Source organism: Pavona decussata, unplaced genomic scaffold (genome assembly GCF_977016875.1).
Source record: "Pavona decussata unplaced genomic scaffold, jaPavDecu1.1 SCAFFOLD_21, whole genome shotgun sequence".
NCBI lineage: Eukaryota > Metazoa > Cnidaria > Anthozoa > Scleractinia > Agariciidae > Pavona > Pavona decussata.
Genome location: NW_028145444.1, coordinates 4,150,846 through 4,177,025, shown reverse-complemented (window position 1 = coordinate 4,177,025; position 26,180 = coordinate 4,150,846). Strand labels below are relative to the sequence as shown.

The following is a 26,180-nucleotide window of genomic DNA, read 5'->3' as shown; positions in this document are numbered from 1 at the left end:
ACCAATGTGGTCTTCTGTTAAAGGACTATAATCGAATTATAGCTAAGTACGTGCTAAATTATTCATCATTCGGTGTGCTTGAAATTCATTCATGACGGCTGGTTAATGAATAAAAAAGCTGTGAGTGATCATTAACTACACAGTAAGACATTGTGCAATAATAGCATACGAGGAAAACATTTAAACACCGCATACTAATAAGGAGGAGGTCTTATTGGGTTTTAAAACCACTGCACGTGATGTTTTATCGACCATTTGATAGGTCAATGGGCTTATAAAGCATTAATTAGGTTTTGAACGATTTTTTAATACACAGACTTGTATGCTTCTCGTTAAACAACAATTTTTTTAATTTTAGTTCTAGGAAAGTGAACTCCATAGCTCCGTTTAATGCTGTTGGAGTAGTACCATGGATAATTCGCTTGAGAATTCAACGAACCTAAACCCCACTGGAGCCAAATGCATGCCATTCACAAAAGATGAGCCTATGGATATAAAAGTGGTCAAAGCAGCTTGTTACTCTATCATAATGCTGATTTCACTGCTCGGAAATTCTGCACTCATCGCCATCGTTGCCAGATACAAACACATGCAAACGACTACCAACTTGCTAATCGCAAATATGGCCATCTCAGATTTAATGGTATCGGCATTCGCCGTTCCGCGAGAGCTCGCGCAAATCTTCACCGGCGTACAAAGATGGCTGATTGACGGGACTGCTGGAGTCATTCTATACAAACTTGTTTATTTCTTTCAAGACATTTCCACCGCTGTATCGATTCAAAGTATCTTGGTCATCACTGTAGATAGGTATACTGGAGTGGTTCAGCCATATCGAGACCCCATCATTACACCAAGGCGGAGACGAGTCCTTATGCCATTAATATGGTTAATAGCTATGGGTCTACACAGCACTTACCTTTACACATTGCGTCTCAAACAAGTCAATAACATACGATACTGCATCTTCAGCTGGGAACCTGCGTTTGACAGTCTACAAGCTCAAAGAATCTACTTCGTGGCGATATCAGTTATCTTAATTGTCATCCCCTTGGCGGTCATTACGGTTTTATATTCACTCATGTTCAGGTCTATACTAAAACAGAGATCATTTTGGAAAACAGTGTCCTCATTCAGAAGGCAAAGGCGAAAAGAAGACACTAAGATCATTAAGAAAATCCTGGCCATCATAGTTTTATTTGTTATGTGTATACTTCCTATAGATATCACTGGATTGTTACACCTTTTTGCGTGGCAGGAAAAAATTCCTTGTGGAATAGACCATTGGAGCTTTGCAGTCAAGTTCTTATTTTACTCCAACGCATCGCTTAATCCATGCGTTTATTTTCTTCTAAATGAAAGATATCGTCAGAGCCTTTGGAATCTTTTAAAATGTCGGGATTCCCAACCAGAGAGCCAAGCGACGATGCACGACATGGCCCTACGAACATTAAAGTGAACAAGTTTCAATTCATGTTGAATCGTTCACGAATTTATTTGTAGGGTCGAGTGAAAGTAAAACAATGGTTACTCTTCGGCCAAAGAATTATATTTACGGCGGTTTTTCTTGGAATTCTGTGAACAGTTGTCAAATTCGAATCACTAGCAATTCGACCATTTTTAAAGAGCCATAACATAGCTTTCAGGTCATATCCGTCTGGAAAGGATTCCGAATCAAATTAATTTTCTCCTTCGATAATTGGTGAAATAATGTATGCAAATTTTATTGTCTCCTTTTTAACCTTTTGGGAAGAGCAGCATGCTAGGTACCTTTTGTGAGATATTTGAGATATTTGCGTTTCTGAATGATAAATCACTCATTTAATTGTACAGTATTGTTATTCAACTTCCTTCCGAGACTGGCGCACATTTATAACAGTTGATCTTGTAAAAAGCATCCTTACCTTGTTTAGCGCTCACGTAAGTTCATCCGTTTGAAGCAAAATTATTTATATTTGAACTGGCGCTGTTACTATTAGTCTTGTGTTTCGAACCAACCATGCTGGTAAATAAAAAGCAACCATTTTATTGAATTTATTTCTCTACTCAAACTCATGCTGTGTTTACACTTGAGTGTTTTACCGAGGTATTGGAGTTTACTTACCTATGTAAATATTTTGCGTATGTAAATGCCAACATGATTAGCCCTGTGATCAGGTATGGTTAACGTCGGTATCCAAGGTCCAGATGACAGATATATCAGCTTTGCGGTCGCATAGTATTTCGCATTCCGTGGTGTCCAGATTGCGTCAGTCTCATTCGATCATGTTTTCGCAACTTCACTTTCACGTTTGTTTTTTATCTACCTACGAGTCATGGCAAAAGACAAAGACATTAATCCCTCACGACGACGAACAACTCGAGAGGTAAAGTTAACATCAATGCATTGCTAATTTGTTTGCCAAATCCGGAGCAACCACTCGGACAATGTAATCAAACGAACGTCTAGATATCCTGAAGTTCTCTTTCCACCAATCTTCAACGAAATTTCCGTTCAAAAGGGTTTCAAACCAAAATTGGTTTCTCGGCCATGACCAGGCACGGCTAGCGCGCCTTGTCTTTTGAAGAGCAATTTGAAACAAAATAAATCGCTTTCGCCTCGACTTCTTAAGGTGCTGCAAAAGTAAAAGCCGCTGAAATCTTGAGACTTAAGTTTGCAGCTCAAGAAAAACAAAATGAAACGCAAGGACTACAAGAGCCACAGCTTCTCTTATAAACGCGGGCATTTTATGCATGGATTTTAGAATTTGCCGCCATTTCGATTTGATCGTGATCGTGATTGATGACAGGTTTACCTCGGTTATTTGAGCCAGTATAAACAATGTACAAATGTACCAAGGTTTTTTCAGTAAATGATTACCCCGGTAAGTGTCCAAGTGTAAACACAGCATTATTCAGGAATAACCTCTGTAACAGTGTGCTTTTCTCACAGATCAAAAATACTGAGTCTCAAGTTTTCAGATTAATCACACTCAGCGAGCTCTGATGGGTTCATTTCATTGCCAGGCAGTTTCTCAGTTAACAGTGAAGTACGGAAACGTTGAAATTTTTCTCTGGGTTTGTTTTTAGGGCTATATTTCAAATTAAAATTAAAATGCTAAAACTTGATTGAAAATTTAATAAAAGTAAAAGTAAACTTACAACGCAACTTAATTTCAGTAACTAAAAATTGAAATTAAAATCAAATGCGTTTCAAAAACTACCATAGAATGGAAACGAATTGCATTGTTTTCGCAAAACAAACATTAAATAAAATCCAAGTGAAATGTAAAAACAATTCTTATTTTCCCCTTGGCCCACGGCTATCAATACAATGATTCCCTGCGAGTGGCGTTTTGATCTGAAAAACATGTGGTAGCGAATATGGCGCAGTGGAGGGAGTTTGCGAACAAGCAGAGGGCGAAAAGGACTAAAACGGATAATATAGTGAATGATTTCAACCGAGAAGAGATCATTGTTCAGAAAATGAGTTCCGAAGTAAGTCAAAAGCGAGAAAACTATAGTCGTGTTGGCACAAGAGAATATGTCCCGTTTGACAGCTATGATGAGCTTAATGTTCCGATCGAATATCACTGACCCTTTCCAAAAGTTCAGTCTTTGCTAATCAAGTAGATATAAAGACATGATTTGTGATATTTTAGCCAAAGAACGTGGGCCATCATTTAAAAAGATGGGACAAATTCCACAGCTCAGGGTATTCAAATACCACGAGGTTAAAGATTTTTCTTTGACATCGGCAAGCCCGAGGAACTAGTAGCACAGCAGCCCTCGATTTTTAGAGCAAAATAGCGTGTTTTGTGGGCATGAACTAAAGCCTGAAACAACCAAACGAAACCACCTAGACAAAAACTAATACCTTTAAAACTAACCGTAAAGGGGCTAAAATATAACGAAGCTGTGGGTTTTCGTTGCGCAAACGTCTTTGCTCGTATTTGGCATTGAACAACTCAACATTTGAACAGTAGCCCTGGGCCACTAAACTATGAAGTGAGCTGAATCCGGCCAACTTAGCAGAACACTACAGGCAACTTTTTTTCTGTGATGTGAACTCTAGCCGCTTCGTAAAGTGCTCCATAAGATTTTTAAGTATGGAGATAAGTCAAGTGTTTATTGGTTCCGTAATCTTCGTCTTTTTGGCAGTTGTCGTTCGGAGGGGTGAATCCGCGCAACACTACAGCTCGCTACAAGACGACAGTTTCTAACATAGCATGGCTGATATTGATCGTTTGTCATGTTCCGTGCTTTATTCCATTGTAATCGTAAACAGGGGTGGATCCAGCAATTTTCGTGACTAGTTTCCACCAAAATTAAGTTTTCCATGAGACTTGAAATGGAAGGGCGTAGCCCTGAGCTCGCTAGGGGGGTCTGGGGGCATGCTTCCCCAGAAAATTTTTGAAACTTGGATGCTCTGTAATGCAATCTGGTGCATATTTGTAAATATATTTAGGATCAAAACAAGTTTAAAAATGTGCTTGAAATCCACATAATTTAGCAACTTTTCTTGGCCAACACTTACTAAAAAACATTTTGTAAAAATAATGTTCAACATATCATAGGTGTTTCAGTTTACCAGAGTTAGGTTTAAGTTCAAAGTAAAGGAAAGTTGCAGGGCAAAGTGGACGTTCTTAGTCATCACTGCATAAAATGTTGGTCATTCTCATTTGTCTGGGATGAAGAGAAGCAAATAAGTCAATGATTTCATCCAAATCTAAGGGAATGTCCCTATGAGCATGCATAATTGCCAAGCCATTCAATCTCTCTTCTCCCATTGTGCCCCTTAGATAATTCTTCAGATTGCGAAGGCAAGATATTGCTCTCTCACAGGAACAAGATGTAACAGGGATTGTTGCAAGAATCTGTAGGATGGTGAAGACGTTTGGAAAAGAAGCTGGATCAACACTTTTCAAAGTACTGGCAATCTTTTCAGGGATGTCTTCTGCGTTTTCTTTCTTCTTTGTCCATATTCTTTGCCACAAGTCCAAGGGAATAAGCGAGGGTATCTTTTGGTTCTCTTCAAGTAGTTTCCATTTCGAAACTTGTCTTTAAATCTGTGATTCTTTACTTCTGGAAGATAAAAGAAGTGAGTCAACTCGTGGGAAACACATTAAGACGGCTTTGTTGTTTGTCGAGTTAAGTCACACATGTCTATACTCTGTCATAGAAAAGAAAAAAGACGAGTTATATTGGTTTCTGTTGGATGAAAACACAAGTCAGTCACTCAACCTTCGTAATCTTTTTACATAAACCACTTTGTCCTTTTAATAATCAAACTGAAGGGTCTTTTTTATAAGTTTACGCGAAGTATGCGTAAGAAATGAACGAGAACGAGAACATTTAAGGAGAGTGCCTACTAATACCGAAGTATTTTTGTGCGGTTAATGACTATGCGGGAAAAGCAGATCTTAGCAAGGCCTATTGGAATCCAAAAAGAAAATTGGGGGTAACCACGCATTTTTCAGAGATAATTAAGCAACAATATCTCTAAAAAGTGCCAAAATATAAAGCAATGTATGGGATTTAATCCCAAATTGAAGCTTAATTTTCTCTGAAAAATGCATTTTTCCTTAGAGACACCAAAGGCATTTGGTAAGTTCTGCTTTATCCGCATAGTTTTAAACCGCGCAAAAATGTTCCTGTATTAGTAGGCACCACCCATAGGAACCCGAGTATCTCGCGATGCGCAGAACGTATGCGCAGTAGCAATAGTAGGCACCGTCCTTAAGCAAAATACTTTAATTGTTGTGTCCCAGGGGGGGTCGGCAGCGAGGCCTGGATCCGAGTTTGCATGATCGCCCCAGTTAAGAAATTTGGCCGAGCGAGACTAAGTACCGATTTTTTGATAAACAAACATGGCGGCGATTTTATGTGAAGGCGCGTCTGTGCGGATTGGCAAACAATTTGGCTATTCGACGTCCAAACATCAAAGGAAAGTTTCGGTCTCTCTTTTACCTGAAGTTTGGTCATCAAGAGGGATCACGGATGCAAATTCTGCAGCGAAAAACGAAAACACTGTAACCAACGACTAGCTGACCCACATAGTTCACAGGGCTAGACCAGTAAGACTTCTTCCATTCCACTTTATCGTTACCTTCCCTATAGATTTTTTCATTTAAGTACACTGTAGAATCTCCTCCCTTTACAGCAACTACCCACTGGGAATCAACAAACTGTGGAGGTTCTGGTGATCTAATTTTGTGTTTTGCTAGATTTAAAATGTTACTGTCATACTCTCAACAACAGATTTTTTTCTCTTATCTCTTCTAAATGGTGAGCAGTTGAGAGGTGATGTTAGCAGCATTTTGCTCTTCAACTTTGCCAAGTGAGCCACAAATATTGACTTTTGAATTCATTATGTATGCTTAGTAATAAATCTCATCATTTTAAAGAGGTGAAGTTATCTTTCATTAATTTAGATTTTGTCTGTCATACCTCTGGGGTGAGAACTAGAACATAAAAGAGGCAGGGCGCAGCAATACTCCAGCCAGTCATTACACTCTGCAAGTGTGTGAAAATGTGCAGTAATTGCATAATTTACAATATGCTTATTACACTTGACTATGTCACACAATATGTACCAATTAAACAGTATTGCAATATGTTACAGTTCTGATGTATATTGTCATGATTTGATGACATAATTATACTGCAGAGTAATGTGGTCAGCTGGGTTAATCCTCAAGTTGCTAGAAACACTTCAGTAATCAAGGGGTGATAATTTAGATTGTCTTCTTTGAAATGGCTGTTCAATACATAGAGAAACCATGGTTGATTTACCATCCCGGGATCTATTTGGTACTGTATCTCCCTTGCAGTTGGGTTTTAGGGTGTATTCCCAGCGGCCACATTTTGGCACCCACCAATGGGGGAAAGCCACCATACCGATACAGGTGTTCATGGACATCTGTATTGTAAAGGGTGACAGGTAATACAATAATATTTACATGTACCTTCCAAGGTTTCTGCACATGCATGTGGTTTCTGCAAGATCTCAGCGTACCAGTACATTTTTCACCCGGTGCTACTGAACTCAACTTCCCAATTTTTTGCAGGAGAGAATAAGGACCTGAATGTCTTTTCACGTAAGTTAATCTCCCCATACAGACAAGAGACAAACACCGTTGCAACCGCCCATACAAACCTGGTAGCTCTATTCACAATAATGTTGAGCAATTTTCTTCTGAGATCTTTATCAGCTACCCTTTCCAGTTGCAAAATTTTCTTATCTAAAAATTTCTTCAGGACTCAAGCCGTTTTCCTTGTGTATGCATTTTTAAAAAAACAATTTGTGCATTAAAATTAAACTTACAGGAATAACTATCGTCACGCAACATTTAAACAGAGGGAGAATTCCATAAAATAAGCATGCTGTTTCATTCGTAACGACGCTTTCAACAGTTGGTACGCATAAAATGTGGGACAAATACTTTTAATAAGCTTACATTAAAGTTCCAAGCCGATCTTGAGAAATAAGCTTACATTCTGGGCTTTCGCGATGACAGTCGTGAAACACTGCGTGGCTTCTTGTTTCTTCAGAACTGAACAAGAATCGAAATTGAACTCTACTATTTTGTCGACGTACAATATCTTCCTGAGACGACGAAAACAATAATCGTTCGCTATATTACAAATCATATCCTTCACCACATACACTCGCTGAAAACATGTCGCTCGCAATTTCATTGCTGACGACTCTACTAACCTAAAACAAAGCTGGCACCTCATTCCAGCGGTCTTGATTAATCGCAGTGTTCAAACTTCGTACTACCGCAAAATAACATGCTAACAGTGAAGTAACAATGACTTAATGCGAATGCGTTTTCCACCGTCGAGTCGCCCACAGACAAAATAACATGAATCCTTCGCATTTCGCGCATGCTCGTTACGGTTTTCGAATGATTGACAGATTTCTTTACTGGGGCGATCATCACTTTCCGAAAAGCGGCAAGATCAAAGGTAGCTGCCAGCCCCCCCTGTTGTGTCCTTTGTTTCCAGGTCGTTTTGTACCCTTTTAAGGATACGTTTGTTTCTGTTCGGATACTTAAGCAGAAAATGTAAGTTGCAGAAAGTTCTACGTCTTCGAATTTACGACTTGTTGTTCGCTGTACGAAAAATTTCAGCTTTTGTTGACAGTTTTCTTCAACCAATAATGAAAGAACAGCAGTCATACATTAAAGATACAACACGGTTTATTAACTTCATTGAAGGAACGAGAGTTCCACAAAATGCAATCGTTGTCTCAATGGATGTTACAAGTCTATATAAAAATATACCACAAGAAGAAAGTATCACGACCATATGCCATGCATATGACACATTCTATACGGCAACTCCCCCTATACCAACACATTATCTTAAAGAAATGCCGAGACTTATATTACAAGAAAATTCTTTCCAATTTAATGGAAAAAAACTCTCAAGACCCATGGTACGGCTATGGGGACTAAAACAGCAGTCTCTTTTGCTAATATTTTCATGGCTAAGATTGAGAGGCAATTATCGATCAGCACAGTGCAAAGCCGTTGGTATGGAAGAGATATATCGATGACATGTTTTCCCTATGGGACACTAATAGAGAGGAAATTAACAACTTCATTGAGCATGCAAATAACTATCATCCTACAATAAAATTCACTGCTGATATTTCTGATAAAGAAATCATCTTCCTTTATACATGCATCTACAAAGGAGCACGGTTTGAAAAAAAATCTATCCTTGACACACGTACTTATTTTAAGCCTACTGAAACATTCCAGTACACGCACTTTAAATCCTGTCACCCACCTGGAGTCAAAAAAGACTTCGTGAAAGGTGAAAACCTGAGACTACTAAGAACTAACTCTTTAGAGGAGACTCTTGTAGAAAACATAAGAATATTCAAATTACGCCTTCGAGCGAGAGGCTACCTGAACAACTTTATAGAAAAAACACTCTCGGAAGTCAAATTCTCTGACAGAAAGAAAGCTCTCAAAGAAAACGCAAGAGTGCAAAAAGAAAAATTGCCCTTTGTAACGCAATACAACCCATCTGTGCCTAACCTTAAACAGATTCTAATGGAGAAATGGCATCTTATAGAATCACAACCTAAACTTAAAGAAATGTTTAAAGAACCTCCAGTTATTTCTTATAAGAGAGGCAGTTCGTTAAGACATGTACTGGTTAAAGCCAATCTGTAGTTAATCTCTTTAACACTACATGTGGAAAAGCAATAAGATTCATGCAACACGTTTGCGGGATCTGTGAATGGCCTGTCATTATTTATTTACCTTGCTGTGACTGACGGCTTCCATTATTTAAGTTTTCTATACGTCGTATTGTTCGCATTATTCTTAAGCTAGCTACTCTATAGCGACTGGTCTTGCTAATATCTTATGCCAGTGAAATAATTGCACAACCTTGTTCCCAGGGCCCTCTCTCTTCGAGGGAGGAAGAGAGTGGGCCCTGGGAACTAGTTTGACAATTGCGGTACCAAAAATGGTGAACGCAGCCGTTATTTGAGTCGCAGCGCTCTTTCCTCACCAGAGCCGAACTACCAGAGCCCAACGGTGGAAATATTTTGGAGTCTCAAATAACAATAACCATCTCGCTGAAAAAACAAGAAGCTGTTATCAGCTTATACTCGGGCCATATTTGACTGCGTGGTACGCAAGCGTACGATCTTTTAGCTGTGATAACTTCCAGCATCGCTACCTCCCCAAAATCGATGGTTTTCATGTTTGGCATGCATGAGTACTGAGCTGAGTTTTAGTGTGTGTCTGTTGAAGATCTTGTTTAATGGGTGGTTCTTGAGGAAGCATTTGTCGACGATGGATAAAAATTTCTGTACAATTGACAATTTTTAAATCTCCTTTATTTAGCATACACTGACATAAACACTCTAATATCAACTTATCAATATAAGCTCAAATTCTTTGACTCCGATGTATCAACGATATAAAACATGATTTAGCCAAACCAAGCTCTGTGAGCTCTAGGGCACAAATTCAAGAAGTTTGGCGACAAAACGGTTTCCTTCTTGAACAATTCAAAAACTGATGACAAAATTGCAAGTACGTTCGCATAATTTGTCATGCGTGATGTATTCCTTAGCCCGGCAATTTTTCTGAACTTGTTTGGTGTTTCGAATAAAAATGCTCCGCGCGATAACCCATAAAGGTTCAGGAATTTTCCGGCGGAGGAATCAAACACAAGAATTGCCATCGCAGGACTGAGTGTGACACCATAGCAATCGCGTCACCGATTACATCTCTATAAAGTCAAATTGGAAAATTAAGTCTAATTGTGGTCACCAAAATCAAAGCTATTCAGCGGTACTTTCTTTTGGGGCTATGTTGATGTTATTATGCGTAGTTTGAACTTGTAAGTCTCTGGATGAAAACCTAAGGCGTGGACATTAAAATAAAAGCTAAAGAGCAGCAGTTTTCTCAAACGTGGATTTCGGCATTTCTTAAAGATGACCTTTGAAAGTTAAAACGGGTTAATGGATCCTATTCACCTAAACATCGAGCACCTCTGCTGTCCTATTATTCCAAGCGTTCACTAAGTCAGAAACGGTCTATTTTTTTTTTTTTTTTGAGGTCTGCATTAGAATCTTTGGAATTCTTTGAATTTTCTGAGCATTCTGCAGCATCTTGCGAAGGTCCCGAAGAAAGCTGCAAAACGTCATTATACGTTTCTGTTTTGATTTCCCATTTGCGTTTTACATGCCCTCCATCTACATCATCTTGCGCGGAGTTAAATTCATTCGAGTGCTGCTCGTGCGACAAACCTTCCAAAGGCTCATGATTTCTTGCAAAACTGTCACCCTCGCTAATTTGCCAATCAGACGAAACCGAATGCACCACGTTCAAGCTACCTCCTCTTCTCTTATACTATATCCACGGGCTTTAATCCTTACATTTTTGCTTTCTTCGCCACTTGATATGCTATCATTGCCATCACTTTTTTGTTCTAACGACTCCAGAACCCTCTCGGCGCTAAGGGAAACCGTTCACGAACGTTTCACAACCGACGACAAATGTTTTGATTCGAAAGAATAGCAACTCGCAGAATACATCGGGGAAAGGGAGGGGGAGCTAAAGAAGCGAAAAAAATGAGGGAGATCGGGACCCTCCCCTCCCTTTCACCGATTACTTAACTCCTCACGGCCCGAGTACAAAGAACGCGAAGAATTTGATAACGCGGCCGAAAACGTAACTCGTGCCGCCCGAGTACAAAAAACGAGACCGAGAACTTAACTAGTGGCAAGAAGTCTCATCTCTCGGCCCATGCATCGCGACCCAAAAAATAAAAAAAATAATTTGATAACGCGACCGAAAACTTAACTCGTGCTGCCTTACGGCCCGAGTAATTATTGCTGTTTACGTATATTTAGAATTTTTTTTAATATATGACCGCGTGAATGTTGCCAATTGGAAAAAACGTAATGTGGCTACATAAATACTGCCAAATTGAACCCAATGAATGCCCACATTTTAATTGCGATAACCTAAGACTCACAAACGCGCTGTTGAAACAGCTGACGGGTTAAAATGGGTATATTTAAGCAAGTACGCTGGTGAAACTCTGTTTTCGAAGTGTAGTCACCTCGAAAGCTGGCTTGTAACCTGAAGGGCACTACATGTAACAAAAATTAAAGAACGACTAGTCCCATTAAAACCCATTTCGTTTGGCAGTGAACCAACTGCGTTTTCTGATTTGAAACCATTGTGATCTTCTGTAAAAGGACTATAACGCAATTATAGGTAAGTACGTGCTAATTTATTCATTCTTCGGTGTGTTTGCAATTCATTCATGTCGGCTGGTTAATGAATAAAAAAGCTGTGAGTGATCGTTAACTAGACAATAAGACATTGTGTAATAAAATAAATAGGTACAGTGGCCTTGATACCTCGATGTAAGGGTATAAAAACATAACAACAGCTCTTAGCAATCTATGGCATTATCAAGAAATGAAGCAGTTCTGAGAATATTACAATAACAAACACCTGGTAGTTCACTTAACGTTTGTTTGAAGAACACTTTCCGAACTAATTGGTTGTTATTAAAAAGTAGCTTATCATAAAAAGAGAATTCCACATGTTTGATTGGTATAGCGGCCATGGTATAAATACAGTGCAAATACGGTAAGAGTACGCACATTTGAAAAAGAAAATATCACCAAAATAAGCAAGATATAGGGATTCGTTCGTGTTGTTTTTAATAACACAGTTATGCATTCGCGCTTGTGTGATACAAGTATCATCTCGTATCCAACGCACGCTGGTAGAGTAATTGTTAAATATGACAGCTGACTCCAGCAAGACAGCGAAAAGGGGGGTGAGGGTGGGGGAGAGAGAGACACTTAGCATAATTTTTTTTTTCAGGGATGCTCCACCCCGAAATCCAAACCCTTATCCTTTTATATAACATTTTTGACAGAAAAGGTAACCCTTTTTGCAGTGCTGCAAAACCTTTCTATCTTAGCGAAAACAAACTAGACTTTAAAACAAAATACCCCCATAAAACAGCTCCCCAAGAAAACAACGTCAACACGTAAACCCCCGACAGAGTATTATTGATGATCCTTCCTTGGAAAAACAACAAATCTGCAGCTGCCTTACCCACCCTTTCCCACCTGAAGGGAAACAAGACAGGCCCTGGGCGCGAGAGGCCTGGGCACCCCTTATTAATTTTCTTTGTTTCCAAGCCTAGGGGGGCTTAGTGAATCGGTCAGTGGGGCGGGAACGCCAACGAATTTTAACTTGTTCAACTTGTACAAAAACGCGATCTGCCCAGGATCCAACTTGGTAGGAGTGGCGTTCAAGTTAAACAAGAACGGAATGAAAAATTAATCATCGTGTGCTCTAGTTTTCCACAAAACCTTGAATTTGGTCCATTCACGTCGTCGTTTTGCAGCTAGAGAAATGTACCAAAACTTAAAACGCACGTGCAGAGTGATTGTTTTTCCTCGTCAAACCTATTATTTTGAGATGTTGTCATCGCGGTTGCCATCGTCGTAGCTTTTAAATTAGTGATCCTAAGATTCGACTACGAGCACGAGATTGAGTACGAGTACGACGTTTCAAATCTAGTTTGCGTGGTTTAGATAATAGCTTGTCACACCAATCTTGTTTCTAGTATCTCCTTATCTGCTGGAGAACAACAAAAATAGCGAGATCTTTTTCTTTTAGCTAATTGTCAATCTGGCTTCAGATCTCTGCATAGTACACTAACAACTTTGCTAGAAGCTACCAACACCTCGTCTGTCAATATAGATAATGGTTTCATCAATGGAGTAATTTCCGTTGACTTAAAGAAGGCTTTCGACACGATAGAGCATAAGATCCTTTTATGCAAGTTAGTTAACTACGGAGTTCATAACAATGATGACTTTTGTGAACGTTAAGTTGGCAATTAGCATACGAGAAAAAAAAATTTAAACACCGCATACCAATAAGAAGGAGGTTTTATCGGGTTTTAAAACCACTCCACGTGATGTTTTATCGACCATATGGTCAATGGGCTTATCAATTATTAATGAGATTTTAAAAGATTTTTTAATACACAGACTTGCATGCTTCTCGTTAAACAACAATTTTCTTTTTATTTCAGTTCTAGGAAAGTCAACTCGATAGCTCCGTTTAATGCTGTTGGAGTAGTACCATGGATGATTCGCTTGAGAATTCAACGAACCCAAACTCAACTGGAGTTAAATGCATGCCATTCACAAAAGATGAGCCTATGGATATAAAACTGATCAAAGCAGCTTGTTACTCTATCATTATGCTGATTTCACTGCTCGGAAATTCTGCACTCATCGCCATCGTTGCCAGATACAAACACATGCAAACGACTACCAACTTGCTAATCGCAAATATGGCCATATCAGATTTAATGGTATCGGCATTCGCCGTTCCGCGAGAGCTCGCGCAAATCTTCACCGGCGTGCAAAGATGGCTGATTGACGGGACTGCTGGAGTCATTCTATGCAAACTTGTTTATTTCTTCCAAGACATTTCTACCGCTGTGTCTATTCAAAGTATCTTGGTCATTACTGTAGATAGGTATGCTGGAGTGGTTCAGCCATATCGAGACCCCATCATTACACGAAGACGGAGACGAGTCCTTATTCCACTAATATGGTTAATAGCTATGGGTCTACACGGCACTTACTTTTACACATTGCGTCTCAAACAAGTCAATAACATACAATACTGCATCTTCAGCTGGGAACCCGCGTTTGACAGTCTACAAGCTCAAAGAATCTACTTCGTGGCGATATCAGTTATCTTAATTGTCATCCCCTTGGCAGTCATTACGGTTTTATATTCACTCATGTTCAGGTCTATAATAAAACGGAGATCACTTTGGAAAACAGTGTCCTCATCCAGAAGGCAAAGGCGAAAAGAAGACACTAAGATCATTAAGAAAATTCTGGCCATCATAGTTTTATTTGTTATGTGTATACTTCCTATAGATATCACTGGATTGTTACACCTTTTTGCGTGGCAGGAAAACATTCCTTGTGGAATAGACCATTGGAGCTTTGCAGTCAAGTTCATATTTTACTCCAACGCATCGCTTAATCCATGCATTTATTTTCTTCTGAATGAAAGATATCGTCAGAGCCTTTGGAATCTTCTAAAATGTCGGGATTCCCAACCAGAGAGCAAAGCGACGGTGTACGACATGGCCCTACGAACATTAAAGTGAACAAGTTTCAATTCATGTTGAATCGATCACGAATTTATTTGTAGGGTTGAGTGAAAGTAAAACAATGGTTACTCTTCGGCAAAAAAAAAATGATTTACGGTGGTTTTTCTTGGGATTCCGTGAACAGTTGTCAAATTCGAATCACTAGCAATTCGACCATTTTAAAAGAGCCATAACATAGCTTTCAGGTCAAATCCGTCTGGAAAGGATTCCGAATCAAATTAATTTTCTCCTTTGATAATTGGTGAAATAATGTAGCAAATTTTATTGTTTCTTTTTCAGTGTTTTGGGAAGAGCAGCATGCTATCTGCCTTTTGTGAGATATTTGTGATATGTGCACTTCTGAATGATAAATCACTCATTTAATTGTACAGTATTGTTATTCAACTTCCTCCCGAAACTGGCGCACATTTATAACAGTTGATCTTGTAAAAAGCATCCTTAGCTTGTTTAGCGCTAAAGTAAGTTCATCCATATAAAGTAAAATTATTTATATTTGAACTGGCGCCGTTACTATTAGTCTTGTGGTACGAACCAACCATGCTGGTAAATAAAAGCAAACATTTCATTGAATTTATTTCTCTACTCAGACTTATTCAGGAATAATCTTTGTAACAATGCCTAACATCTGGAAAAGGCTTTTCTCACAGATCAAAGATACTGAGTCTCAGGTTTCAGATTGATCACTCAGCGAGCTCTGATGGGTTCATTTCATTGCCAAGCAGTTTCTCACTTAACAGTGAACTACGGAAACGTTGAAATTTTTCTCTCAGTTTATTTTTTTGAGCTATTTTACTAATTAAAATTAAAATGCTAAAACACCCGCGACTAACACCACATTCTGTGGGGTGAGAGGAAATAAATTTGCTGTGACTGACAACTTCTTTTATTTCAGTTTTCTGTTTGTCGTGTTGTTCGCATTATTCTTAAGCTAGCTACACTTTTTTAAAAAGGGCAACTGGTCTTGCTAATATCTTATGCCAATAAAATAATAACACAACCTTGTTCCCAGGTTCCTTTCTCTTCGAGGGAGGGAGAGAGAGGGCCCTGCGAACGAGTTTGACGATTGCGGCACTAAAAAATGGCGAATGTAGCTGTTATTTGAGTTGCAGCGCTCTTTTCGCCGGATGAACTACCAGAGCCGAATGGTGGAAATATTTTGGAGTGTTGAATAACAAGAACCATTTCGCTGAAAAAATTATTGCTGTTTACGTATAATTATAATTTTTTAATTTATGACCGTGTGAATGTTGCCAATTGAAAAAGAACGTAATGTGGCTACACAAATACTGCCAAATTGTGCCCAATGAATGCCTACATTTTAATTGCGATAACCTACAGACTCACAGACGCGCTGTTGAAACAGCTGACAGGTTAAAATGGGTATATTTAAGCAAATACGCTGGTAAAACTTTGTTTTTTGCAGTGTAGTCACCTCGAAAGCTGGCTTGTAACCTGAAGGGCACTACATCTAACAAAAAATTAAACAACGACTGGTCTCATTAAAACCCAATGCGTTTGTCAGTGAACCAACTGCGTTTTCTGATTTCAAGCCGTTTAGGAAACAACCAAAAATGGCGAATTGGACTGAAAATAGGAACTTTACGAGCACGCTGAGACAAGCAAACATAATTCCATCTGGAGTAGCTGTATCTTACGCTACTTTGAACGTTTTTCTTTCCATCATTGCGTCTCTGGGTAATGTTCTGATCCTTATTGCTCTTCACAAAGCATCTTCTATTCATCCACCGACAAAACTGTTATTTCAATGTCTGGCAGCAACTGATCTTTTAATTGGTCTCATATCACAACCGCTCTTTGTCATCCTCCTGCTGAATGCTGGCGGCATAAAGATCAACTTCAACTTCAACTCCATTCAACAGATTATTCAAATAAATTATGGTTCAAGTGTTTTTTCTTTGCGGAACGTCGATCGCGACCTCGACCGCCATCAGTGTTGACAGGCTTCTCGCCCTGAAGTTGGGACTCAGATACAAAAACGTCGTAACACTGAGGCGAACTCGTGCACTCACTGTTTGTATTTGGCTAGCTGGGATATCAGTTGGATTTATTTACTTCTTTTGGATTCATTTGTTACATATCTTCTTCGCTATAGCAGTTGTGCTTTCAGTCGTCTTTTTATCTATCTCGATATTCTGTTACACGAAGATAATTCTCACATTGCAGCAGCACCAAGCTAAGGTGCAAGACCGCCAAACTCAGCAAGGAATGACACCACAGAATATCGGAAAATGCAAAAAGACGGTTTCTAGCATAGCGTGGGTGCAGTTGGCATTGGTTGTTTGTTATGTTCCCTTTTTAGTTTCCATCATAATAATCAGAGTGAATGGATGGACTGGTGTAAGAGCGGAAATCGTTTGGGCATCTACAGGAAGTCTTCTTTACTTAAATTCGTCTCTCAACCCGATTCTTTACTGCTGGAAGATAAAAGAAGTAAGGCAACTCGTGTCAGACACATTAGGACAGTTTTGTTGTTCAAGTAATCTTCGTTGCCTTTATTAGGGACCGAGGAAGATAAGCGGAAACCCGGCGGAACGATCGTTTACAATATTTAAAGCAAGGGTAAGATGAAATAGTGATAAGATAAGCTTTTCAAAAAGAATACATGAAAACAAACGTAACCAGACAAAACGGTCTATTACGGAAGGTTTACAACTCAACAAACAGGCCTATCTGTAGAAACAACGAGCCGAATAGTTGAGTGTAACGAGAGCGAAGCTTGCCGACTCTGGGTTCGTTTAGATTTTAGAAGGGACACTGACAATGCTGAAAACTTGTTGTGAAAACAATTTACTTTTGAATACATGCATTCGCAGACCAGCGTTTTGCATTTCTTTTATTGTTGTTTGTTTTAAACCATTGGGGTCTTCTGCAAAAGGACTATAACTGGCAATTATACCTATGTACGTGCTAATTTATTCATTCTTCGGTGTGCTTGCAATTCATTCATGTCGGCTGGTTAATGAATAAGAAAGCTGTGAGTGATCGTTAACTAGACAATAAGACATTGTGTAATAAAATAAATAGGTACACTGGCCTTGATACCTCGATATAAGGGTATAAAACCATAACAACAGCTCTTAACAATCTATGGCATTACCAAGACCAAGAAATAAGACAGTTCTGAAAATATTACAATGACAAACACCTGCTAGTTCACTTATCGTTTGTTGAAGAACACTTTCCGGACTAATTGGTTGTTATTAAAAAGTAGCTTATCATAAAAAGGGCCTTCCACATGTTTGATTGGTTTAGCGGCTGGGTATAAATACCACGCAAATACGGTAAGAGTACGCATATTTGAAAAAGAAAATATCCCCAAAATTTGCAAGATATAGGGATTCGTTCGTGTTGTTTTTAATAAAACAGTTTTGCTATTCGCGCTTGTTCGATACGAGTATCATCTCGTATCCAACGCACGCTGGTAGAGTAATTGTTAAATATGACAGTTGACTGCAGCGAGACAGCGAGAAGGGAGGTGGGGGTGGGGGGCGACAGACACTCAACATAATTTTTTTTTTCAAGGAGGCTCCGCCCCGAAACCCAAACCCTTATTCTTTTATATAGAATTTTTGACAGAAAAGGTAACCCCTTTTTGCAGTGCAGTAAAACCTTTCTATATTAGCCCTAACAAACTAGACTTTAAAACAAAATACCCCAATAAAACAGCTCCCCAAGAAAACAACGTCAACACGTAAACCCCCGACAGAGTATCATTGATGATCCTTCCTTAAAAAAACAAGAAATCTGCAGCTGCCTTACCCACCCCTTCCCACCTGAAGGGAAACAAGACAGGCCTTGGGCGCGAGAGGCCTGGGCTCCCCTTATTAATTTTCTTTGTTTCCAAGCCTAGGGGGGCTTAGTGAATCGGTCAGTGTGGCGGCAACGCCAACGAATTTCAACTTGTTCAACTTGTACAAAAACACAATCTGCCCAGGATCCAACTTGGTAGGAGTGGCGTTCAAGTTAAACAAGGGCGGAATGAAAAATTAATCGTCGTGTGCTTTAGTTTTCCACAAAACCTTGAATTTGGTTCATTCACGTTGTTGTTTTGCAGCAAGAAAACTGTACCAAAACTTAAAACGCACGTGCAGAGTGATTGTTTTTCCTCGTCAAACCTATATATTATTTTGAGATGTTGTCGTCGCGGTTGCCATCGTCGTAGCTTTTAATTTAGTGACCTTAAGATTCGACTACAAGCACGAGATCGAGTACGAGTACGACGTTTCAAATCTAGTTTGCGTGGTTTAGATAATAGCTTGTCACACCAATCTTGTTTCTAGTATCTCCTTATCTGCTGGAGAACAACAAAAAAGAGCGAGATCTTTTCGCTAATTGTCAATCTGGCTTCAGATCTCTGCATAGTACACTAACAACTTTGCTGGAAGATACCAACAGCTGGTCTGTCAATATAGATAATGGTTTCATCAATGGAGTACGTAATTTCCGTTGACTTTAAAGAAGGCTTTCGACACGATAGAGCATAAGATCCTTTTATGCAAGTTAGTTAACTACGGAGTTCATAACAATGATGACTTTTGTGAACGTTGGCAAGTAGCATACGAGAAAAAAATTAAACAGTACGTACTAATAAGAAGGAGGTTTTATCGGGTTTTAAAACCACTGCACGTGATGTTTTATCGACCATATGGTCAATGGGCTTATCAATTATTAATGAAATTTTAAAAGATTTTTTAATACACAGACTTGCATGCTTTTCGTTAAACAACAATTTGTTTTTATTTCAGTTCTAGGAAAGTCAACTCGATACCTCCGTTTAATGCTGTTGGAGTAGTACCATGGATGATTTGCTTGAGAATTCAACGAACCGAAACTCAACTGGAGTTAAATGCATGCCATTCACAAAAGATGAGCCTATGGATATAAAAGTGGTCAAAGCAGCTTGTTACTCTATCATTATGCTGATTTCACTGCTCGGAAATACTGCACTCATCGCCATCGTTGCCAGATACGAACACATGCAAACGACTACCAACTTGCTAATCGCAAATATGGCCATCTCAGATTTAATGGTATCGGCATTCGCCGTTCCGCGAGAGCTCGCGCAAATCTTCACCGGCATGCAAAGATGGCTGATTGACGGGACTGCTGGAGTCATTCTATGCAAACTTGTCTATTTCTTCCAAGACATTTCCACCGCTGTATCTATTCAAAGTGTCTTGGTCATCGCTGTAGATAGGTATGCTGGAGTGATTCAGCCATATCGAGAACCCATCATTACACCAAGACGGAGACGAGTCCTTATTCCACTAATATGGTTAATAGCTATGGGTCTACACGGCACTTACTTTTACACATTGCTTTTCAAACAAGTCAACAACATACGATACTGCATCTTCAGCTGGGAACCTGCGTTTGACAGTCTACAAGCTCAAAGAATCTACTTTGTGGCGATATCAGTTATCTTAATTGTCATCCCCTTGGCAGTCATTACGGTTTTATATTCACTCATGTTTGGAAAACAGTGTCCTCATTCAGAAAGCAAAGGCGAAAAGAAGACACTAAGATCATTAAGAAAATTCTGGCCATCATAGTTTTATTTGTTATGTGTATACTTCCTATAGATATCACTGGATTGTTACACCTTTTTGCGTGGCAGGAAAACATTCCTTGTGGAATAGACCATTTGAAAATTGCAGTCAAGTTTATATGTTACTCCAACCCATCGCTTAATCCATGGATATATTTTCTTCTGAATGAAAGATATCGTCAGAGCCTTTGGAATCTTCTAAAATGTCGGGATTCCCAACCAGAGAGCCAAGCGACGATGTACGACATGGGCCTACGAACATTAAAGTGAACAAGTTTCAATTCATGTTGAATCGTTCACGAATTTTTTTCTAGGGTCCAGTGAAAGAAAAACAATTGTTGCTCTTCGGAAAAAAAATGATTTTCGGTGGTTTTTCTTGGGATTCTGTAAATAGTTGTCAAATTGGAATCTCTAGCAATTCGACTATTTTAAAAGAGCCATAACATAGCTTTCAGGTCATAGCCGTCTGGAAACGATTCCGAATTGAATCATTTTCTCTTTCGATAATTGGTGAAATAATGTATGCAAATTTTATTGTTTCTTTTTCAGCCTTTTGGGAAGAGCAGCATGCTATCTGCCTTTTGTGAAATATTTGTGATATGTGCGCTTCTGAATAATAAATTATTCATTTAATTTTACAGTATTGTTATTCAACTTCCTTCCGAGACTGGCGCACATTTATAACAGTTGATGTTGTAAAAAGCATTCTTAGCTTGTTTAGCGCTAAAGTAAGTTCATCCGTGTGAAGTAAAATTATTTATATTTGAACTGGCGCCGTTACTATTAGTCTTGTGGTTCGAACCAACCATGGTTGGAAATAAAAGCAACCATTTCATTGAATATATTTCTCTACTCAGACTTATTCAGGAATAATCTTTGTAACAATGCCTAACATCTGGAAAAGGCTTTTCTCACAGATCAAAGATACTGAGTCTCAGGTTTTCAGATTGATCACACTCAGCGAGCTCTGATGGGTCCATTTCATTGCCAGGCAGTTTCTCAGTTAACAGTGAACTACGGAAACGTTGAAATTTTTCTCTGAGTTTATTTTTTAGAGCTATTTTTCAAATTAAAATTTAAATGCTAAAACTTGATTGAAAATTTAATAAAAGTAAAAGTAAACTTACAACGCAAATTAAATTCCAAGTTAAAATTGAAATTAAAATCAAATACGTTTCAAAAATTTCCTTAGAATAGAAACGAATTGCATTGTTTTCGAAAAACAAACATCGAATAAAATCTAAGTGAAATGCAAAAACAATTCTTATTTTCCCCTTGGCCCACGGCTACCAATACAATGATTTCCTGTGAGTGGCGCGATGATCTGAAAAACATGTGGTAGCGAATATGCCGGCGCAGTGGAGGGAGTTTGCGAACAAGCAGAGGGCGAAAAGGGCTAAAACGGACAAAACAGCGAATGCTTTTAACCGAGTATAGATCATTGTTCAGAAAATGAGTTCCGAAGTAATTCGAAAGCGAGAAAAGTATAGTCGTGTTGGCACAAACGAATATGTTCCGTTTGACAGCTATGATGAGCTTAATGTCACGGTTCTGATCGAATATCACTGACTCTTTCTAAAAGTTCTTTGCTAACCAAATAGGGAAAGAACATGATTTGTGATATTTTAGCCGGAGAACGTGGCCCATCGTGTAAAAAGATGAGACGAATAATTCCACAACTCAAGGTATTTTGTGTAGGGTTTATTAAAAAACAGGACCCTGCAGAAGACGAGGAAACCGATACCGACCCGGCCGGACAGGGAACAGGTACCCAACAGCAAAATGGTCGTAAAGATTTTTCTTTGACCTCGGCAATCCACATTTCCTTCGCAGGGCTAGTAACTGAAGCCCGGGGAATTAGTAGGACAGCAGTCCTCACGGCACTCATTGAAAATAACTTCATTCAATTTTTATATCAAAATGGTGTGTTTCGTGGGCATGAACTAAAACCTGAAACAACCAAACGAAACCACCTAGACGAAAAGTAATACCTTCACAACTAACCGAAAAGGGGCTAAAATATAACGAAGCTGTGGTGTTTCGTTGCGCAAACGTTCGTATTTGGCATTGAAAAAATCAACATCTAAACAGTAGCCCTTGGGCCACTAAACTATGAAGTGAGCTGAATCCGGCCAACTTAGCAGAACACTACAGGCAACTTTTTTTCTGTGATGTGAACTCTAGACGTTTCGTGAAGTGCTCCATAGGATTTTTAAGTGTGGAGATAAGTCAAGTGTTTATTGGTTCCGTAATCTTCGTCTTTTTGGCAGTTGTCCTTCGGAGGGGTGAATCCGCGCAACACTACAGCTCGCTACAAGACGACAGTTTCTAGCATAGCATGGCTGGTATTGATCGTTTGTCATGTTCCGTGCTTTATTCCATTATAATCGTAAAGATAAACAGATGGGAGGGAATAAGCGAGGGTATCTTTTGGTTCTCTTCAAGAAGTTTCCTTTTCGATACTCGTCTTTAAATCTGCGATTCTTTACTGCTGGAAGGTAAAAGAAGTGAGTCAACTCGCGAGGAACACATTAAGGACGGTGCCTACTAATAGCGAAGTATTTTTGCGCAGTTTATCACTATGCGGGAAAAGCAGATCTTAGCAGCGGCTATTGAAATCCAAAAAGAAAATTGGGGGTAACCAAGCATTTTTCAGAGATAATTAAGCAACAATAATTCCAAAAACCAGTAAAATACAAAGCAATGTACGGCGCTTTTTTTCCAAATTGAAGCTTTATTATCTCTGAAAACTGCATGGTTACTCGCACTTTTCTTTTTGGACACCAAAATCACTTGCTAAGTTCTGCTTTGTCCGCATAGTTTTAAAGCGGGCAAAAATATCCCTGTATTATTAGGCACCACCCATAAGAAACCCGAGTATCTCGAGATGCACAGAACGTATGCGCAGTAACAATAGTAGGCACCGTCCTTAGGACGGCTTTGTTGTTTGTCGAGTTAAGTCATACATGTCTATACTCTGTCATAGAAAAGAAAAAAGATGAGTTATATTGGTTTGTGTTGGATGAAAACACAAGTCAGTAACTCAACCTTCGTAATCTTTTTACATAAACCACTTTATCCAGTTAATAATCAAACTGATGGGTCTTTTTTGTAAATTTACACGAAGTATGCGTAAGAAATGAACGAGAACGAGGACATTTGAGCAAAAAACTTAAAATGTTGTGTCCTGTGTTCCCAGATCATTTTATATCCTTTTAAGGACACGTTTCTTTCTGTTCGGATACTTTAGCTGAGAATGTAAGTTGCAGAAAGTTCTACGTCCTCGAATTTACGACTTGTTGGTCGCTACACAGAAATGCTAGTTTCCCGCCCACCCCCCACCCCCCTTCCCTTTTGGCATTTTTAAAGACATATTTTCCCCTTTGAAAACGAAAGGCATTAGTTTTGTTCAGTGTTACGAAATTTTAATCTCACATTTTTGCGAATAAACTGTAGGTTTTCTAAGTTTACGAATAAACCCAAATGTTTTAGTCGATAAACGCCATCCAAACAGATATCCAGTGGAAAATGAACCGTAATAACCCCCGATTCATATCAAACATCGCTGACGAACTTATCCCCAACTAATCTGTTGGCGTTATCATATATGCCGACTGTCTCGGATTATCTGGGAGTATACCGACACGGAAATTATCTGCCGGTCTAAGGTACTGGTGACCCTGAAATCTCCCATATAAAATCCACTTTTTCTTTAAATCCACAAAATTTCGTTTTTTCTAATTCATGGTAATTCATGGGCGGGAAAGAGAAGAGATCCAGCTCCAGAAGATTTGTTGGTATCTCGGCGTCATCCCGGCTAACACCACATTCTGTGAGGTGAGAGGAAGTGAATTTGCTGTGACTGACGGCTTCCATTATTTCAGTTTTCTGTATGTCGTGTTGTTCGCATTATTCTTAAGTTAGCAACACTATAGTTTTTAAAAAGGACAACTGGTCTTGCTAATATCTTATGCCAATGAAATAATTGCACAACCTTGTTCCCAGAACCCTCTCTCTTCGAGGGAGGAAGACAGAGGGCCCTGGGAACGAGTTTGACAATTGCGGTACTAAAAGATGGTGAATGCAGCCGTTATTTGAGTCGCAGCGCTTTTTCCTCACCCGAGCCGAACGGTGGAAATATTTTGCAGTGTTAAATAACAATAACCATCTCTCTGCTGTTTACGTACATTAAGATTTTTTTAATTTATAACCACGTGAATGTTGCCAATTGGAAATAACTGCCAGATTGTGCCCAATGAATGCCCACATTTTAATTGCGATAACCTACAGACTCAAAGACGAGCTGTTGAAACAGCTGACAGGTTAAAGTGTATATTTATTAAATGGCATATTTAATTAAGTAAGTACGCTGGTAAAACTTTGTTTTAGCAGTGTAGTCACCTCGAAAGCTGGCTTGTAACCTGAAGGGCACTACATCTAACAAAAAATTAAAGAACTACTGGTCTGATTTCGTTTGTCAGTGAAGCCGAACTGCGTTTTCTGATTTGAAACCGTTAAGGAAACGGCCAAAAATAGCGAACTGGCCTGAAAATATGAGTTTTACGAGCACGCTGAGACAAGCAAACATAATTCCAACAGGTGTAGCTGTATCTTACGCTACTTTGAACGTTTTTCTTTCCATCATTGCACCTCTGGGTAATGTCCTAAACCTCATTGCTCTTCACAAAGCATCTTCTAGTCATCCACCAACAAAACTGTTCAGGTTTCAATGCCTGGCAGCAACTGATCTTTTTATTGGTCTCGTATCACAACCGTTCTTTGTCATCCTCCTGCTGAATGCTGGCGGCATAAAGAACAACCTCAACTTCAACTTCATTCAACAGATTATTCAAATATATAATGGTTCAAGTTTTGTTCCAAGCGGAACGTCGATCATGACCTTGACCGCCATCAGTGTTGACAGGCTTCTCGCCCCGAAGTTGGGACTCAGATACAAAACCGTCGTAACACTGAGGCGAACTCGTGCACTCACTGTTTGTATTTGGCTAGCTGGGATATCAGTTGGATTTATTTACTTCTTTTGGATCCATTTGATACGTATAATTTTTGCTACAGCAGTTGTGTTTTCAGTGGTCCTTTTATCTATCTCAATATTTTGTTACACGAAGATAATTTTCACATTGCAGTAACACCAAGCTAAGGTTCAAGACCGCCTTAATAAGCAAGGAATGACTCCACTGAATATCGGAAAATACAAGAAGACGGTTTCTAGCATAGCGTGGGTGCAGTTGGCATTGGTTGTTTGTAATGTTCCCTTTTTAGTTTCCATCATCGTAATAAAAGTAAATGGATAGACTGGCGTGAGAGAGGAAATCGTTTGAGCATCTACAGGAAGTCTTCTTTACTTAAATTCTTCTCTCAACCCGATTCTAGAAGAAGAAAGAAGTAAGGCAACTCGTGTCAGACATAGTAGGACAGTTCTGTTGTTCAAGTAATCTTCATTGCCTTTATTAGGGACCGAGGAAGATAAGCGGACACCAAGTATAACAATCGTTTACAATATTTAAAGCAAGGGTAAGATGGAATACTGATAAGATACGCTGTTCGAAAAGAATAAATGGAAACAAACGTGCTTGAAATTCATTCATGACGGCTGGCCAATGAATAAAAAAGGGGTGAGTGATTGTTAACTAAACAGTAAGACATTGTGTAATAATAGCATACAAGGAAAACATTAAACACCGCATACTAATAAGGAGGAGGTCTTATTGGGTTTTAAAACCACTGCACGTGATGTTTTATCGACCATTTGATAGGTCAATGAACTTATGAATCATTAATTAGGTTTTGAAAGATTTTTTAATACACAGACTTGAAAGCTTCTCGTTAAACAACAATTTTTTTTAATTTAGTTCTAGGAAAGTCAAGCTCCGTTTAATGCAGTTGCAGTAGTACC

General features: G+C 39.0%; 2 protein-coding genes and 1 pseudogene across 2 annotated transcripts; all 3 read left to right on the top strand.

Annotated features, from left to right (window-relative positions):
- Positions 1-409: 409 nt before the first annotated feature.
- On the top strand, positions 410-1,459 carry LOC146486321 (QRFP-like peptide receptor). The gene has a single exon (XM_085096535.1). It carries the CDS (start codon positions 410-412, stop codon positions 1,457-1,459), a length of 1,050 nt encoding a protein of 349 aa, XP_084952661.1.
- Positions 1,460-13,641: 12,182 nt separating this feature from the next.
- On the top strand, positions 13,642-14,691 carry LOC146486320 (QRFP-like peptide receptor). Its single transcript, XM_085096525.1, has one exon. It carries the CDS (start codon positions 13,642-13,644, stop codon positions 14,689-14,691), a length of 1,050 nt encoding a protein of 349 aa, XP_084952651.1.
- A 4,820-nt stretch (positions 14,692-19,511) lies between these two features.
- LOC146486319 (QRFP-like peptide receptor) lies at positions 19,512-21,107 on the top strand (annotated as a pseudogene).
- The last annotated feature ends 5,073 nt before the right edge of the window (positions 21,108-26,180 follow it).

What these genes read in the sequence shown, in the direction of transcription:
- LOC146486321 (XM_085096535.1), top strand. Translation starts at nt 410, where the DNA reads ATGGATAATTCGCTTGAGAATTCAACGAACCTAAACCCCACTGGAGCC.
- LOC146486320 (XM_085096525.1), top strand. Translation starts at nt 13,642, where the DNA reads ATGGATGATTCGCTTGAGAATTCAACGAACCCAAACTCAACTGGAGTT.